Here is a 19,314-nt window from a genome sequence, read left to right as displayed (position 1 = left end):
TCAGCTAACATTTTTGCAGCAGATGGTATATGCTGCACATGTCAACTCAAGATGACAGTCTCCTTAAATGCTTTTCAGTGATTGCCTGGATAGTTCAATAAGTTATCTGGATACTACTTCTGCAGGGATGTTGTGGCTGTATACTACTGCTAATGGAGAATTCACTGTAATTTATGACTTCTACCTTTACAGCATCTTTTTTTTCTTTCAAAGCACTTATTTGAAAACTAATAAAGCATGTAAGCATTATAGTAATAGCCAAGATTTGTTCCTGAGATTTACAGGGTATGGTTTGAGTTGACACAAATAGCATCTCTAACCAATTAATTGTTGTACTTCCCCGGAGACTGACCCAGCAGCAATTATCAATATCAATGCAAAACGCCATGTCTAGTGCTTTTCATTTTACCCGTGTTCATATTTGTACACATTGTTTTGCTATTTAGAAACAGAAGAACGTTCTTTTGGCATTTGAGTCTTTCTGTATGAGGCCTGGCTGGTGCACAAGTCTTCAGCAACAAGTGCTTCCAAGAAAGGCAAATGTACATCAAATTGGCAGCTCCTTAGGTTGTCCTCCAGCTTACAGTTTCCTAATCCTCAGCACCCACAGCCTGCCTCAGTCCCTGGGGTCCGAGATGTATTCTAGAAGCTTTGATACCAGCCAACAAGTGAAATCCACCCCCCAAAAGACCAACATAATTCTCAAGTCTATATATTGCTCTACTCAAATCTGTGCCCCTTTTATTTGCCACACCTTCCCGTGGGCTTTTTTCTTCCTGTGCTTCTCACAGGGTTAGCAATTTACAACAGCTTTGAGCAGCAAACCCCATCTCTCTCTGTTTAAATGCTGATTCAGAGTAATTATTGCTCTTGTGTGAGTGTAATTTAAGGGATAATCCTGCAGCTTGCTGCTGCTTACATTCACCTTTTCCTTCTTGTTTAGGAAGCAGCCTTGTTCAGCACAAACATTCATACAACTCATATAGGAGAGGGCATATCCTTGACTTATCATCATCTGCGATTCTTTTCACTTGACAGGTTGAAAAATGCGTACACCTATTTTCTCTGATGGTTCCCTTATCACTGTGGGCCTTCCTGAGGCTAAATCTGCTCAACCATTCAATTTTGATTCTGGAAGCAATGTTAAGGCCATTAGCTGTGTCCACATAAGGATGCTGTTATAAAACTTGACACACTTATTAATCATAAATTCAGCAGACATTCTGCTTCAATCTTTCTGGGGTCTGCTTATGCTTCATTTATGATGTAAAGTGAGGGTTTAGGGGGAAGGTGGTGTATTTTTAGATCAGTATTTATGTCAGGTAGCAGAGAGTGTTTGGTATTTCCATATCGCTTTCCACCCAAGGAAATGCACTTAGCTCTTTCCCACTTGGATTGCGCATAGTTTGCTCCAGAGTGAGAGAGCGAAAAAGTGCAGTTAGAGAAGTTCAAGAACAGGTGGCTGCAGACAAATGTTCACTCTGCCTTATCAGTGGGGGACTAGCACCATCCCTTTGCCACCGTACATTACCATTTATTACTTCTGTATCATGATACCATCATTTGAGGGGGAGGTCAAAACATCATATTAGAGTCACTTTCCTTGCAGCTGAATTCCACTAGTGGCTTTTAAAGTGAAGCTGCCAAAATCTATATTCCTGAAATGGTACTTGTCTAAACCCATAGAACACGGTGGTTTCCAAACTGCTAGTTAAATACATCTCACAACAATAATTTTTGGATTGCCAAACTGACTCAATTAAGACAATTGTAACACATTGTATATTCAGCCTGGACTCATGAAATGGCTTAGCAAAGATCATTAGCCTTGGAAAACAAGAATGTATTTCCATGGAAGAGGGAAGGAAATAGACTGTAACCTTCTGCTAGCATCTGCCAGCACATTGCTCTGAGCCCACCAGCCCAGGTCATATCTGCACTCAGCTCTGGCTACAGATAAGACTTCTTGTCACTTGGAAAACATCTGTCTGCAACTCTGTTATAATTGCATTTTCCTCTAATTGCCTCCATTTGTTCAAATCCGATAAACTAAAAGTGAAATGCAGTGAGGCAGAAAATGTGGAGATCAGCACCAAAGATAATATGAATGCAGTGGCCTATGAACCAAGGCTTCTGAACTTTGCATGTGTAGGAGAGCTGAAGACAGCAGAAGAGGTCAGATTTAAGACTACAATATGGGAAGAGACAATATGGGTCACCATGCTTAGTCTCCAATTTCACAGGCAACCATATAGTAGAATTACTTTAATCAGTTTATTGAGTTCTGCGTGTAGAAAATTTTAATGACCAATGCACAGGCTGACTGCTGTCTCAAATCCTCTGCAAATATTTCTTGTCATCTTCCCTGGTCCAGGAAGATATGATTAAAAATAAAATACTCCAACTTCTTGCCTTGCTCACCCCAATCCAGCCTCCTATTTTAATTTCATTTTAAAATAACATTTGCATTCCTTTTGAGGCACACCTTATTTTCCACCTTTTTGAAGATGCTTGCCTTGTTGTTAGCTGACCTGGCCACACATCAGAGCATCAGTGCTCCCCTTCCACTTACCTCCATGGCTGCCAAATGTGCTGTCGTTTCACCTCAGGTGGAATCATTAACTACAATACCCTGTCTTCTCACAGCCCAATAAGTGCTGAAACCCTGTGGTTGTACACCACAATTAATCTCTTCTGATGTTCAGGTACAGAAGGGATTCATGTTTGATTCTCTCTATTGGGAAGTTGCTCATTAGAGGTTGCAAGAGAGATGACTATTACGGGTGGGCTTTTCTTTTCCTTTTTCCTTTTGCCTGTGCTTGGGCTTGAAGATTGTATTTTTCCCTTTGATTTGCTCTGTTTTATTACTTTTAAGGTAGTTTTTGTATGCAAGTTGCTTTTCATGTGCTTTTTTCACCTACCAAGCTATATCTTCTGCCTTCAGGCTGTGCTCTGTGTGATGTCCTCAGCTCCCTTACCTGCAACTTGGCTCAGATCTCACCAGCTTTTGTTTGACCATAGAGTGACCCATATTATTTCACAGAATTTCAAGTATCGCTGTCATACTAATAATACCAAGATGCATTGCTTTACTGATTGCTTGAGAAATTTTATTTGTTCACTAAAGCCCTTTGAGTTAAGCATTCAATATGTTTCCTTAAGTTAGAGCTTGGAAATTTAAAAGTCAAGCTATTAATTGTCAGCATTGAGTCTTCAAATGTCTAGAGGGATGTCTGCCCTTTCCTTTGATAATGTCTCTGAAAAACCCCAAACTGAGACACTGGTATGTGTTTTAGGGAGTTCTAATTAGATTCTGTTTTATCAATTATCAGGCTTATGAAGGTAAATGCAGAGTTTCTTCTTATATCAGTAAAATTTGTGCAGTAGTCATGGATCTGGGATTAAGGCTCCACTACAGCTTTGATTGAATTATTTCCTAAGTTCTTTTTTGCAATCATTATTGTAATGGATTCTGGATAGAAATACCTAAACCCCTTCACACTGGGTCCCATTGATTTACAGTACTGATTTACCAAATTTCATGAGGACCAAGATAAAAAGGGCTTGTGCTTTCAACTGGAGAAGCATGCGTTTAGTATATACACTAAATCAGGCACAAAGATCTGGATCACTTAGTGTTTTATTGTATTTCTGAAATAAGTTTTCAACTGTCCTCTGGGTTTTTCCAGCATTTTCAAATACACCTAAACGATTAGAATAAAAATGAGGGTATTGGTACAGCAGCAGTGAACTTTACAGTAACTAACATTGAGTCACCTGGTCTTTACTGTGGCATGCAAAATCTCATGGAGCCAGAACAGAGGCACATTGACATTAACAATGCCTGCACAGAATTGCTGATTTTAAAAACTCTGTTAAAATCAGCATGTTGGCAGATTGAGCAGGGAAAATCTTAAAGATTCTTACTAGATAATGCTGAACTAATGGTCTTGCTTAAGTCTCATCTGTCTCCGACCTACAGGTACCACAAGTAAGACCCCATGGAAATGCCTCTCTTCTCACGGTACCCTCAGAATTATCTCTGCCTTCTGTTTCTAGAACAGAAGTTGGATTTTCATATTCCTGAAAACTAGGCAACTGCAACGACCCATTAACTGTAGAGTACTAAAACAGTCTTTGGAGGAGGGACTGGGAGTTTTGCCAGCAACCCATAGAGTCATGCTTATTTTTGGACTCTCAACACACATGGATGTTTAAGAAAACCCTGCTAATCTTGAGCAACGGCTTCACAAGAGGTGGGGATAGTACCCTCATTTCAGAGTGACACATAACCCCTGGGTACAAGATGCTTCGGAAATCTGGGGGTTGTACACCACAGGCAGCTGGATTGAGTCTGCTCCTGGCACTGAAATAAATCTGGAAGGACTTGAGGGGAGGGAGGAAGGAAAGGAAGGAAAGGAAGGAAAGGAAGGAAGGAAGGAAGGAAGGAAGGAAGGAAGGAAGGAAGGAAGGAAGGAAGGAAGGAAGGAAGGAAGGAAGGAAGGAAGGAAGGAAGGAAGGAAGGAAGGAAGGAAGGAAGGAAGGAAGGAAGGAAGGAAGGAAGGAAGGAAGGAAGGAAGGAAGGAAGGAAGGAAGGAAGGAAGGAAGGAATATGTTCTGCCTGAAGGCCAACCATGTGGGCATGTAATGGACACTTAGATGATGTGTTTCTGTGAGACAGGCCAAGAAATATCTCTTACTGTATTAGATTAGATTTAGGCAAGGAGCCCATGAGGGTCTCTCTTCTATTTTTCAAGAATTGTTGTTTTCTTATCATGCATCCAAAATGTAGGAAAATGATCTTCAAGAGCTCTATCAAAAAGAGTATCTGTGGCAGAGATCATGTGGCAGCAGTTGCAATAAAAGTACTTCATCCAGTCTGGACAATCTGTTCCAACTTTTTTTTCAAATTTATTCAGAAAGCCACATACTTTGGGTAGCATTTAGCAAACATCCATATTGCTACCAGACAGGTACAGGCTATTTTACAGAAATTTATGAATGTAGATGTGTCTGCTCATAAATGTAGTGATGAAAAATAGAGCAGTGTATGCTTCTGTATTGCAACGGTATCCTCTGTGTAATGACTTCAGATACATTTGTAACTGGTGTCAAATCTGTCATCACTCTAGCTGTAAGGGAAGGAGAAGGCTGAGTCATGGAGGCTGTGTGCAGATAGCTAAATAAAACAGGACAGAGCCCTCTGTGTACTCCTGCATGGTGGTGGTGTTCCCTAGGGCATATCTATGTGCTATAAACCCCTTTTCCTGCAGAGGAGTGGGCCTAGAGGAAGCAAGTTTAGTGGTGCCAGGGAGAACTGCTATGGGCAGCAGATGAAACACCAGAGAACCAGAGAACATGGATGATGGCACAGTGCAGGATCATGGGTTGCCTCTGTTGAATATAGAAGACAGACCACTTGTTTGGCTTGTGTACACACAGGGGAATTGTGGCAGAAGTAGGAGGTGCCAAAACAGTCATTCATGAATTTGCTGGAATTTCAAAATACTATGGCAAGTTTGCAAAAAAGGAATAAAACTTCCTCTAATTCCATGTCATATAAGAATTGATGCTGTCCCTGGCTACCAGGAGGAAGAGCCTGTCATTTCTAGGCTACATACACACACACAGCCCCAAATCTCTCTCTTTTTATTTCATACAAGGTTTAGTTCAAGCTTGTCTTCTGTCAAGAGGTCTGCAGAAAAATGAGCCCTTGCACAGGCAGCCATTCACCTCCAGGTCCAATTCTTCATGGGTCAGGCAATCCAGCAGCTCCACATGGGACCTTAATGAAACATTCCAAGAAAGCTCCAGGGACAGATAGTCATTAAAAGCTGTTAACAGCACCATAATTAAAAACAAATTAACAGGAAATCTGAAATTGCCTTAAGAATTGTTTCTGTCTTGTGTCACATCTCATAAATCTCAAATTACCATTAGAATTTGACTTAGTATTTCAGAATAGCTGCAAGATCAACAAGCCACTACAAAGTAGTTAAAAACCTACAAAATTTGCTTTCTTAGCGCTAAGACCAGAGTATTTCTCTGACAGTCTGAATGGCACTGATGCTTTTTAAATCCTTTATTTACTGTATTTTAGAGAAAAGAAATAGCAAAAGAGAAGATGGTTCAGTAGCTGCAGCTGTATTTGTAATGAATATTTCTCCAGCATTGCTGGTTTTCTGCTAAACTTGAAATGAGTTAACCCTTTTTAGCCAAATCATCCTTCCTGTCACAGGAAGTATTAGGTAGTTTCTTCATCCTCATTTAAACAGGTTTTTGTTAAGACCTACATAGTGAATTAAATAAAAATTTCTTCCAAAAGAGCGTGGGTTGAATTTCCCAGCATTTTAGAAAAGGCTATGCTTAAAGATTTAAAGGATTTCTTCTTATATTAAAATATTTGTAAAAATACTGAGACAGTAGAATTATATAAGGTTTTGGCTCCATAGGGAACATAAAATTGTTTCAAAATAAATTATGAACCTAAACATATGTGATAATGAAACTATAGGTATCTATTGTAAGCTCAACAATTTAAAAGACAATGACAGGATCAGTTTTTCAGCAAAATAAAATTTAAACTTAGTGTGTCAAAATAGCTGTGGTTTTATTAAAAGCATGATTCTATCAGATATATCATTAAAAGCTCAAATCCTATAGAAAAATAGTTATGTGATGATCTCAACTTTTACTTAAAACCAATGCAATTGATTTTATGGCAAGTCCTGCCTGGATGCAGAAAAAAAAAAAGCTAGAAAATGTATCCCAAGTACGTTCTACAGACTCAAAACCTGAAGACAAATAAAAGATTCCATAGATAATAGACTTTAAAATTCCAGGTCTTTTGTGAACTCATCTTCATCTTCAGATTTTTTTAGGGCTGACAATCCTGATTTCTTAAGAAAAAAAAAATCTAATAATTTACATTGTCAAAGAATGTCAGAAAATATAGCTTGTCATTTTTGTCAGTTTTTTATCATTGCTAATAATGCAGTTTCTTTTATTGTATTAGTTAGACTACAAAGTTCTTCAACAAGCTTTGGGTTATTTTTTTCCCTCAAACACTAACATTTTTGTTTAATCTACAAAGCGATTATCAAGTGCACTGTGTCATGTAGAGCCCACCAATTTGGGCTTCCAAACCTGCATGCATGAAATTAATTTCTGCTTTCTGTCGGGCTGTGTGGACACAGGTCAGTGCTGCCTATGAGCATTCCGAAGGAATGCATCCATCCTCACAGGGCAGCACAGCAAGGGCCAGGGCAGGGCAGCAGGCAACACAGAGAAAAGGGAACTGAAAAGTGTTTTAACAAAGCCACTCCAGGACACCAAAAGACAAGGGACTATTTTTGTACAGAATTTTAGTTCCTGGGATGTCCAGATGAGGCCACTGTGGTTTTACTATCTCGATTTAAAGAAAAATTTAATTTGATTAACTCAGAGTTTCCAGTCTCTGGACTGGAAACGGTAAGCATACTCAATAGCCTGTTTTTTCTGTTGGAAAACAAAGAATAGGAAATGGTTTGTCTTTTTTTTTTTTTTTTTTTTGTTTCACACAGTGGTTATGATACTCACAGAGACAGGAAGGGAACTGGACAATGAGAGCTGCAGATGTGGAATTTCTTTTTGAAATCCCCTTTGCTGCTGTTTGATGTCTGGCAGGCAGTGGAGATACAGCAGGAGATGCTGGGAGGCTGAAGCAGAACAAGCATTTTTCTTTGATAGAGATCCCCTGGTGAAGCTTTCCAGAAACAGCCCAGCCCTGGCTCTGCTGGGATGTGTCACAGGCCTGGTTTCAAATGGACAGTGTGATGCAAAGCCAGGGAAGGATACAGAGCACTTTGGCTGAGTCACATTGTTAGGAAACGAGGATTTCTGTGGTGAGAAGCCACAGCTGGCACTGCCAAGTCCCCAGGCAGTAAACTCCAGTGTGTTTTGGAGATGGAGACAATGTTCTCATCCAAAAATATCTGGCCAGCCTTTGGGGGAGGCTGTGGCTACAGGGATACTGTGCTTCCTTTTGTTTTGTTTTCATTTGTTACTAAAAGTGACCAGCAGAAGAAAGAGCTCTGAAGTGACCATGGGGCCAGGGTCACAGGTGAGAGCCCAGCCACAGGGAGCCAAGCCAGTCTCTGGCAGATTCTGGCAGATTCTCTGCAGCAGATTCCTCATTTCAGAACTGAGACAAAAAGAAGGGAAATGACTAATCTTACCAACGCTCTCTAAAAAGCCTTTTTCTTCCCTTTGCATTTGCCACTGCAGAAGCGAAATGCCATGTTCAAATCCATGGATGCTCTCTGATAATAAGTGCATTTTTAACAGCATGTGGGCAGAGTTCATGAGGGGCTCATGCTTTCACTTCTCCACCTGGTTGGGATGAAGTGCCACATTTTAGGGCCCCATCATGCAAGGCCCAGTCTTGTCCAAGCCACTGAGCTTTCCTTTCCCCCCTGAGCATCTCCTCTGCCTGCAGCATCAGGGTTATCTCTGGCACTCTGGGCAGCATGTGAGGATGATGGTTAACAAGAACACCGAGTCAGTGGGCTGCAATGGCAATTAGTATAACATTCGTATGTAAACTGACAAATACTGGCAAAAAGTGCTTGTGAGGGAGGGATCTGTGACTCACAGGCTGCCAACTCACTCTAACCAGATACAACTGGCCTCAGCCTTTTTCAGGCTCACCCAGGCACTCCAGAGAATGCAATATTTCAGCCTCAGCACCAGCTGGTTTTATGCCACCCAGCCCTGTTCAAACACAGGTTTTAATTGCGTGGCTCACTCAGCTCCCACCATCTCACACTGCCCGCTCTGGTCCTGACTGCTGCAGGACCCCACTCGTCAGACACAACTGCAGGGAATGTCCCCTCTCTTCCCTCTCTTCCCAAGCAGATGCAGCTCTGTGAGGGACCCAAAGCTCAAAGGAGGCTGCGTGGTGCTTGGCAGCAAGAAGGGGCTGTGGGGATTGACTCCAAAGTGGTTGCTGGAGTGCCTTGACTTCCAGCTGCAGTTTTCTGTATAATCTCTTAGCATCAGTGCTACCACAAGGCTTTAAGGTGAGGATCTCAGAAATTAGATTGTAAGGGAGGGTACATTCATCACCAAATCTCTTAGAAGGCAGCAACACATCTTCATCCCCATGGATTCAATGGAGAGGAAAAACCCTGAAAGCCTTGCACTATTTGTTGCAATTTTCACCTAGTTTTGATGATACCTGAAGTTTTTGCAGATCTTTTTATGGTCCCTTTGAGTTTAAACTTAGTGCATACGTATTCCTGTAGCAATACAATTTCCTTTCACCAGCAGAGCTCACTTCAGCTGTTGTTGGGTATTATCATACCTCACTGCTTCTTTCCTCTTCCACCAGCCCCTCTATATTGGATCTAAATGTCATTTATAGTTCAAGCTATTTGACTGCTAGTCCCCCTGTACCCCAGAATAGCCCTGAAAGACCTGAAAGTTCACAAGGAAAGGGACATCAAGAGGCTTTATTTTCTAGAGTACAAAAGAATCAGACCCCAAAAATCTGAATGATAGATGTGAAAGTAGCACAGGACACTTAGGACAGAGTAATTTGGTTAGAACTGTGTGGTATGACTGCTCACACTTGGTGCTGTGGGTAGCAAGAAATCATCCAAGTGGGCACAGATACTACTGGGCAAAATGTCACTGCTGCAGTGAATTTGGCACCCTTTCTGGAAAGAAAGAGGCCAATCCTCACCGCAAAGAACATATAAAAGCTAGAACTTTTTGTGAACATTATTTTTGTTTAACTTAGCAGAAAACAAGGACTGACATAAAAAGGCTTTATCAGTGTTTTTGCAGCATGCAAAATGTTCTGGTAGACTGGTAACTACTTCAAAGAAATCAGGAACCAAAATAAAACTGATTATGAAAACATCCTTTAAATCTGAGCTGAAACGATGGCTTCTTTGCTTGTTTCCTTCTTTAGCTCGCTTGTTTGTTTTCTTTTGAAATCACTCCTGTTAATTGTCCTGCAGTCATGGTATGTACCAGATAGCCAAGAAAGCTGACATGGTAAAGTTATATACAGCATCCTTGTGACCTTTTTGCAGTGAAGATACATGTCTGTCCAATAAAGCCCAGGCCAAATGACAGTGACAGCTGTCTTGTGGCATTCAGTTTGAATTGAACAGGTTTGCTCACAAGTCAGGAGCAAGTGTTTCATTACAGACTGTGCACCAAGATCAGCATTAGCCCCCAAAAGTGAAACTTTCCCTCAGCAGCTATGGAAACTGTTCCGGTGGACTGAGATGCACTTCACAGGCTCCTCCCTGTCTCCTTGCTTTGACTTTCCCACCTCCTGCAGGCTGTCATCCTCTGTTGGCATTTGCATATTGCAAGGGAATAAAACCTCAGTTCTCTCAGGAGTGCACCAGAGTGTTATGGGAAGTGAGCACTCGAAGAACGAGGAGAGAAGGAGCATGGTTTTCCTTAGGAAAGGCCCGAAGCTGCCTGCATGGGAAGATGCCCTTCTGGCAGGGAGAGAGCCCAAGTCACTGCTGAAACGGGGATTGCGTTATGTCAGCTTGAGCCTCATCATGAAAGGGATGACCACCACGCCTGACTTCTTGTGGGGACTGCACGAGGTGCAGAAGCTGAACCTCTCACGCAACCAGCTGGTGGTGATTCCTCCTTCGCTGGGAAAGCTGGACAGGCTGGTAGTGCTGAACTTGGGTGGCAACTGCCTCAAGTGCCTACCTAAGGAGATCGGGCTGCTGAGGAACCTGAAGGTGTTGTTTGTCAATATGAATTGCCTGAAAGAAGTGCCGGCAGAGCTCAGCTTGTGCAGGAAGCTGGAGGTTCTGAGCCTCTCACACAACTGCATCTCACAACTGCCTTTGAGCTTCACCGACCTGACAAATTTGAGGAAACTAAACCTCAGTAACAACCGCTTTGTGCAAATTCCCCTCTGCATTTTCGCCCTGAGAAGCTTAGACTTCTTGCACCTAGGATCCAACAAGCTGGAAAACATTGCAGAGAGTATCCAGTATCTGGTCAATCTGCAAATCTTTATCGTGGAAAATAACAACATACGCAGTCTGCCACGGTCCCTGTGCTACATCAGCACCCTGGAGTTACTGAACGCCGACTACAATGCCATACAGACCCTCCCAGATGACCTGTACCTGCTGCGCCGGCTGCGCCGCATTGCCTGGAACCCCATGGACAAAGGGCTCCACATCGCCCACAACCCCCTGTCCCGGCCCCTGCCCGAGGTCGTCGAGGGGGGGCTGGATGTCCTCTTCAACTACCTCAGGGACAAAAAGGAGCGCAACTGAGCTTCCGCTGAGCTTGGGATTAAGCCTGTCATCAAGACTCAATCGCATCGGAGAGCTTTCCTGCACAGGCATTTCCACTTCATAATGCTTGGATTTTGAAGGCTATGGATGGCTTTAGTAACAGTTGGAGGAAAGCAAGTAAAGTATGATGGTCTTGATTAAGTGTGGGAAAAGCAAACTTTCTAAAAATAGCCACCTCTGTAACCTTCACTGTTGTGGTACTTGGGGGTTTTTATAGAAAAAAAATACAGCACAGTTGTGATAAAATATTTGCTCTTCATTTGACAGAAACAAATTAAAGCAGACTGCAAACATGCAGAAATGTGTATTTGACAGCTATTTGGCTGAAGAAATACTAATATAAGTTAGACTTTCTCTCTGTGATTGCAATTGCATTTCTACTCCTGCTCACTTCTTCATACACAGGTAAACCACGACATAAACAAACACTGCTGCCCAAGTGAATCTCAAGGAAAATGTTTGCTTTTGGCAGTGAATATATCCTGAGCTATATTAGCTCACAGACAATATATTGCTGGTCAGTTCAATACCACTTGTTGTTTACCCCACAGCTGTACTCTGGCCTATATAAATTACAGGTAGAGATTGCCAGTGACAAGTCAATTTGACAGTTCTTTGGAAGCAGATCCCAAACCTCCCCAGTGCTCACTCCTACTTTGCCTGGTGAGACAAGCAGCCCTTCACATGGAGCCTCCTAGGATGCTGACAGCAGTGCTTCTCATCAGCTGGGAGCAGCATCTGCACAAAGCAGAGAAAGGACTGTGGCTTCTTCCCTCACACAAAGGATGGAGTTGCTCATCGCTAGATGTACAGCAGCTCTCCGTTCCCTTTCCCGTATCCCTGCAATCCAAGCCATGGAGTAACTTTACTCTGGAGGCAGTACATCTCCTAAAGGTGAAGTACTTCTTTCAGGAAAAGCAGCATCAACCCAGTCATCACCTTAAGTAAGAGCTTCAAAAACAAATAGTTATTTCTGGGATTTTCAGTATCAGCCAGTAGCATGAAAGTCAGGTCTTATGTGGTTTCTCATATTGATCTTCTGTGAATGTCCTTCATCAAAGTTTTATCTAGTAATAAAGAGGCAGCATGAAAAAGCTGTTAACAATTTATGCAATTCGGGGTTTTTTGTTCCCTCACACCAGTGTAAAACTGAAGCAGCTCTGTTGAAATCAGTTGAGATAAACACTTGTAATGGCAGTGTAAGAGAGGAATGAGAATGTAACTCTTGAGCTAATTATGAGTATTCAAAGCCGTTTTCAAAGTGCTTCCTATGTCAAATCTCAGGAATCGATTATTTTCTAAAACTTAATTTGTTCAAAATTATGAAAGGCTGTGAAAAACTGATCCTGCTTCTAGTGAAGTTAATAGAGAATGCCTGGCTGAGGGAAAAACTCCTCAGCAGAGGTAGGAGCAGCCTGATAACAGCAGACAATTATGTCATTCATAGGTACATGTGAGTAAACGCAGCACCTTTGGTCACAGCGACGTTATCGGTGTGATAGTGAATGCCAGCAATGAGGAATCAGTGCTCACAGAATATTCCACCCTGGGTCTGCCTGCCCTGATATTTTATTGTGTTGGATTGTTTTGTGTATGATTTGTTATCTTAATTGAGAATTTCGGTATTAGGCCCAGAAATCAAAGTCTCCAAGTGTGCAGTCAAGGACAAATCTTATGTTCCTAACAAACATGAAACAATTTTGAAGGATATTTTTGCTCAAGCATTAAGAAAACAAAGCAATAAAACAAATATTTTGTGAATTTTTATAACTTAGTACATGTTTCAAATGCAAAGGTATTTTATGTGTAGCTTTATATATATTTATTTCACCCATGCAAAGTCCCAAGATTTTAATGAACAATGCATGTAATAAATTAATATGTGATTCCATTAGCGACAAGGAATAAAGCTGCAATTATTTTTAGAAATACCAACAGATAATTCTTGGAGGGGATTAGGGCCAGATTATTAACTTTCCTAAATGCCCATTTCATATCCCTAAGTCTGGCATTCACATAAACACTGCAATATTGCTTTGCAGGAAAATTAGATGCCTATGGCATTAATCACCTGAAAAGATTTTCCACGTGTCAGTACCCAGGATTATATGACACCGGATAGCCTCTGATATGATCTGACTAGAAGAGGTATGCACAGTAATTTACATGGAAGATATGAGGCTGGACTCTGTGTGTTCATTAGGATACCACTGTGAGGGTGAGAAACACTGAAAGATTCAAGAAAATGATCTCCAGACAGAGGATTAAAAGGCAAATATGACATAATCAAATGCATCTGCAAAAGCAGTTATAATATGAAGTGCAATACCAATAATTTAAAATTAAATTATTCAATTGAATAATAATGACCTTTTACTCAAGTTAATAAACCTTTGCAAGCATATGAAACTCATAAAAGTGACTGCCTTTTTAAACAGAATAATAAAATTGATTGAATAAATGGTGCTTTAATGTATAATTCAGATTTTACCATTAAGAAAATAATTTCTTCTGATCTGCTTTAGCATTTTTTTCATTCCTCAGTCAAGGCCCCTACAAATACCTTTCTCAGAGATACAGAAAATCATCTCTCATGACTGAGGGTAGTGTTCTGAATTCTTCCTGTAAAAAGAAAAGACTGTATACCACTGTTATTGTATAGAAACATGTATGAAAGGCAAATAATGACATATGTATTTGCATCTGAGTGGGAGGAAGATAGAAGAAGCAAGCAAGGGCACAGGAGGGAGATAGAATCTGTAATGTCACATGCTGGCTCTAGTTTTGAGCAGGGCATTAAAAAAGAATTGGTGGATCTCAGCATTGTCATCTGATATTAGCTGTGCAGATGACAGGGGAAAAGGGAACTGAAAGGCTGCAGGGCCTGAAGTCAAATCTCATCATCTATGACAACAGTACCACTTCTGTGTGTATCAAATGATACAAGTTTAATTTTATAACCTTCCAGAGGACTGTATGCGGAATATTACTCTTGTTTCTGGTAAGCATTGAAGTTTTTTCATCCTAAGCTTCACAGCAGCATAACTTTTGATGCATCTATTATTTTTAGTGGTGGTAGTGTTCTTCAAAGGAATGGAAAATGTGGGATCCACTCGTGGAAAGAATCCTTTTCTGGCATAGTGGCTTTTCTATGGCTGTCACTCAGAGAAGCTCTTAAGGTGCTTAGAAAAACTCTTGAGGTGGACAAAAGAAAGGGAAAAAGCTGAGAACAAAGTAGAAAGAATATAGTCAGGGGTCAAGTTGGTTGGGATAAATGTAATATACAATAGGGCTATAGAATTTGCTTCTCACCTGTCATCAATCACACTGGTTGTACATTTGGTCTGATCTGGTGAAAAGGCTCGATCTATTCTTATTTTGAATTGAAAAGAAAGCTGCATTCTGTGTAAAATTTAAAGTCTAGTCAACAAACAAAGCCTTTGAAAACTGGAAGGCTTCAGACTTCTGTCCTAACCAAAGTTAGTGATTCAGACTTTGACTGAAATAAAAAAAAATTTCTTCTGAAGTGTTGCACTAATTCCTGCCTGGAAGTTTATGCTGAAATGTGTTGTACCTACTGCTCTGAGGCTACTCGCCAGCTCTGGCACATGGGCCAAATTCTTAACACCACTTGTGACTGGTGAATTCCCAAACACATTGCCTTGTCTCAGCAGCCCCTTGGGGCATGTCACCTGGCCAGGAACATGAGCAAAGCACCAAGAACCTGCAAAGACCAATTTCCAAGATGTGGAAAGTTTCCAAGATGTGGACTGAAGTGGCATTTCAAAACAATTTTCAGAGTCCAATTGGAACGTCTTGAAATTCAGATTTAAAAGTTTGTGATTATTAATCTGGATGAAAAATATGTCAACTTTTTATTTTGGCCCACTTGCCAATATTTTCTCCATACTTTTTTTTTTTTTCATTTACATCAAAATTCTCTTTTTTTGTCAACATAAAGAACAGTTTCTAGTCATTTTACTATAAGAATATGCATTTTGCAGTTTGAACTTTTTGGAAAATAAATGAAATAATTTCTTATTATGCTTCAGGTAGCTTCAGGAAACCAGATCTTTCAGTTAATAATTTTAAATCAGTGAAGGAGGGGAAATCTAAAAAATATTGCATTGACTCTGGAGAGATTTGGTCTTGTTATTTACATCACTAGGCTAGCACATTACTTGAAATAACACAGTATATAAGTTCTTCTAGTAGCAAAACCATTGCTACTTCAGCTTATTTCTTTAAACAATGAAAAAAGCCTCAAAGGTCTTTTTCACATGAGAGTTGGAAAGAAGGAAGGAGGGAAGGAGGGAAGGGAGGGAGGGGAAAGAAGAGAAAATTATTTGATTTCACCAAATTTCAGGGGTAAATTTGCTGCACAGCCTTCAGACAGCAGTTCTTGAGTAATTCAAGGAGTGTTTTGACCTGCCTGGCACAGTTCTAATTAGTATGCATGAAATAATTATGTAAAAGTAAAAATATATAATAATTCAGAAAATACTAAGAAAACATATATATCATTATGTCACAGGTTCTTCTGCCATTCTTATATGTGGGAGCTGAAATATTGAAATAGTTACAGATGAAGGAAAATTCTGGCTCTAGAAGGGCTTGTATTTATATGAGAATATATACTCTTCCCATTTTATATGTGGGAAAACTCAGATTTAAGAACTCAGTAAATGTTCAGATGGGAATAAGGCTTTAGATATATTGGTACAGAGAGGAACTTTAATACACACATATGGAGTATGTCTGAAAATCCTTTTATAAAATTACATGATCATTCCTCTGTACAAGTAAGAGGCAGAATAATAATTACAAAAGATGACCCTCCTTCAGTGATTCCATGCATTTATCTGTGGTGCAACAAGAGCCAACCAGCCTTCAAAAATCACCCCTCAGCACTGCCCAGTAGAAGCAATAGCATCCTGCACCAGTACAGCCACCTACAGCACAGGATTATTTTGCAGGCTTTAATGACAAAGCATGAAATTTATACTCCAATGTATGTGAAGTCACATCATGCATGACTAAAAAGGTGGTTTCCAGCAAAGCAGGAAGTGTATCAACAGCTTCAGAAAAGGTCACTGCAAATTATACTGCCTCATAAAGTGAGCTTACCCAGGCAGAGTGAAAAGAAGACCAAAGGGCAGAGTTATATGTTTTCCTAGGGCTCAGAGGAGTTTCAGATACCATAAATTCATTGATGGAAAGCCTGCTTTTAATTTATACTTCCCAGACATTAAAAACCAAAAATTAATCCTTTGATACAACTCTCTGAGGGAAATATGTATTGCTTCATTTTCTTTCTGCTCTCCAGCCTTTGCATCATTGGCATTTTCGCAGAAGCAATGACTTGCTTTTCTCCTCCTGCAAAGGTAGTGTTGCCAGGTATGGGCATCAAAATCTGTCTCTTACCCTCCATACAAGGGGTGCAGGACAGAGGAGCCTGACAGGCTTCACTCCATCCTGGTGACAGGATGAGTAACATACCCAAAACTGGTGTCATGCTCACGACAACAGCTATATGCACTTGCCTTTGAGGTATCAGGCAAGGCAGTGGTTATTCTCCAGACACTGTTTCCGTGGTTGATAGAGACAGATGGATACAGAGAGCTCCAGGTCATCTGCGGACTAATCTAAGCATGTGAAGTAATGTCAGTGAAGCTGTAGGGTACCAAATGCCTCCCTTTGCCTGGCCTTCCTTGCCTCTGCAGCATGTGTGTAGAGAGCACAAAGCACCATCGCTCAGCACGGTATAACATTCAGATTTACTGAGATGTGTCTGAGAAACAGCAACACACCTACATTGCCCTGCCACAAATGCTTTTGATGTCACAAAATCCTTTCTCCCTAGCTATCAAAATGTTCTGCCTCAAAACAGGTGTAAGCAGGACATGTTTAAAAGAATTCTTGTATTTTTTTTTTTTTAGAAACATCATTCCTAAATCAACTAAAAGAAACTACCAAGTGAGTAACAGCAAAACTGTTACAGTAAAAAATTGCTTCCACCTAGAAAATACAGTTATTATCATTATACTTTCCTTGCTTGTTCTCTGTCCTTTTTTTTTTTAACATAATGAAAGTCTCTGTATGTATATATAGGTTTCTGTACTGGCCCATGCATGTATACATACTTTCACTGCAGGGAACAACACAGGCTATTATTGGCTCCTAAATTGTTTGTGTGAACAGAGAAGTCTCTCTGGTGTACAGTGATCTAGTGTCCTGTGAATGGCACTGATAGGAGAGCTGAAGAATACAGAAGAATAAAACCTTCACTTTGGGAAATTCATTCAACCAGGTGTGACTTGGTTAAGATAATGCCTTTCCACAGCTATTGCTATGCACAAGGGTCCTCTATATCTTTCACCACACTTATGTTCTCTTTCCAGTTTGAAAACAACACTGTGAAGAATGGCATTTGTGTGTTCTGTCTATTGACAAATGAAGCCATAAAAATACCAACTTTGGGTTCAATTCATTAAATGAAATCTCTCTGAGCACGTGTGTGTGTGCCTTTGTGTGTGTGTGTGTTTGGAGGTATTTAGGAGGTCATTACCATGCTTTTCAATGTACTATATGAAGAATATGTATGAGTCAACTGAGAAGCAGCATATTCTGCAGCAAATAAAATGCTGATAATTTAGCATCTTAACAGGACTTAAAACATATGACGGTTATATATATGTTGCCTTTGAGTTACTTACACATCAGTTTTCCTGTCTGATTTTTACCTTTAGATATCACAAAGTTCTGTGGTACTTTTAACAACCTATGTGGGGATTTAAAATACGGAAGAATTCACATTTGGTCTTTTTTTTTTAATTGATCAATGATCACACAAGAAGACACATTCATTTTCTGTCACTAAAAGTTTGGTAGCTGTCACAGTAAACAATTTGAAATGCATTCTTTATCCCATAAAAGAAGTTAAATTCTACACAGCCCTCTTGTCTAAGAAAATGGTATATATCTGGATGCTTCTGGAGTCCATTTTGGCTTGGATGTTTGTAGAAGGCTAAAGTGGAATCTTCACACTAAATTGTCTGGGCTGCTCCTAGAAACAGTTGATTCAAAATTTTATTTAACTTCAGAAGAACTTTAGCAGGGGACTGTTTGTAAAAAGTTGATGTATGTCTTTTAATCCTGCCAGTCAATACACATATTTTATTTGGATAAGCAAATAGAACAGTCTTTACTATGAATCTACATAGCCTCTTCTTATACTGTGTAAAATCATAAAGCCAATATCTCACGGATTTCAGGTACTGCATTTTCTAGTCCCAATTGGAGGAACAGAGATTGCCCTGGTCTAAATGATGCCCCAGAGACTGGAAAACAGAAAGGAAAGGAATGCTCTTAGAACTGGTGAATTTTCAGTTTCACAAAGCTCATGTCAGACATAGATTTAATTTATTTATCATTTGGTTCAAAGTTATGAATTTACAGCAGTTAAGATGTTTCATCTTTCTTGGACTAGCATGCAGATATTGGAGTGTATGGGTGAGAAAATTCATCCAGAATGTCCAAATGGTCATAGAGACCAACCTTAAGGGAGAATGTGGAAATTCACTTAGAATTCTTCCTAATGTATCCGGTGTCCATTAGAGAGGCTATTTAATGTTCTTTAGCAAGGCTAATACATTGCAAAGCAGTGACATTTCAAGATTTCTCCATAAAGTTAATAGCCTTTCTCAGTAGGTAATTTTCACATTTACATCAATTTAGCACAGTCTAGATTTGGATAAAGACAAGCATCGCTTTTCTCTTGCCAGTGTTGCCAGGGTGATGGCCACCAAACTGTCCCGACAGTCCTTCCTCTCCTGTACTTCCAAACCAGCAGCTGTCTATTCTGAGGAGGACTTAGGCTTGTGTGCATTTTCAACAGCAAGTGCAGAGCAGAAAAGCCTCCCAGTTGCCTTGCCACAGTTGATATAAGCAACTGAATATTTTAAAATATCAGATAATTAATAAATAC

General features: G+C 40.3%; 1 protein-coding gene across 4 annotated transcripts in view; it reads left to right on the top strand.

Moving 5' to 3' along the window:
- Window positions 1-10,178: 10,178 nt before the first annotated feature.
- The window catches only part of LRRC30 (leucine rich repeat containing 30), a 30,678-nt gene continuing 21,542 nt past the window's right edge, over window positions 10,179-19,314 (top strand). For 2 of the 4 annotated variants that reach the window (XM_038129396.1, XM_038129397.1), the window contains exon 1: window positions 10,179-14,328. In XM_038129396.1, the coding sequence (XP_037985324.1) occupies window positions 10,278-11,306 (1,029 nt within the window). In that variant the 5' untranslated portion in view covers window positions 10,179-10,277 and the 3' untranslated portion in view covers window positions 11,307-14,328. Of the gene's footprint in view, window positions 15,614-19,314 lie in introns of those variants that run through there. The other 2 variants (XM_038129398.1, XM_038129400.1) reach the window with 2 other exon arrangements.

This window comes from Motacilla alba, chromosome 2 (genome assembly GCF_015832195.1).
Source record: "Motacilla alba alba isolate MOTALB_02 chromosome 2, Motacilla_alba_V1.0_pri, whole genome shotgun sequence".
Classification (NCBI taxonomy): domain Eukaryota; kingdom Metazoa; phylum Chordata; class Aves; order Passeriformes; family Motacillidae; genus Motacilla; species Motacilla alba.
Note: the sequence above shows the minus strand (reverse complement) of the source record. Positions and strands in the feature narration are given on the sequence as shown.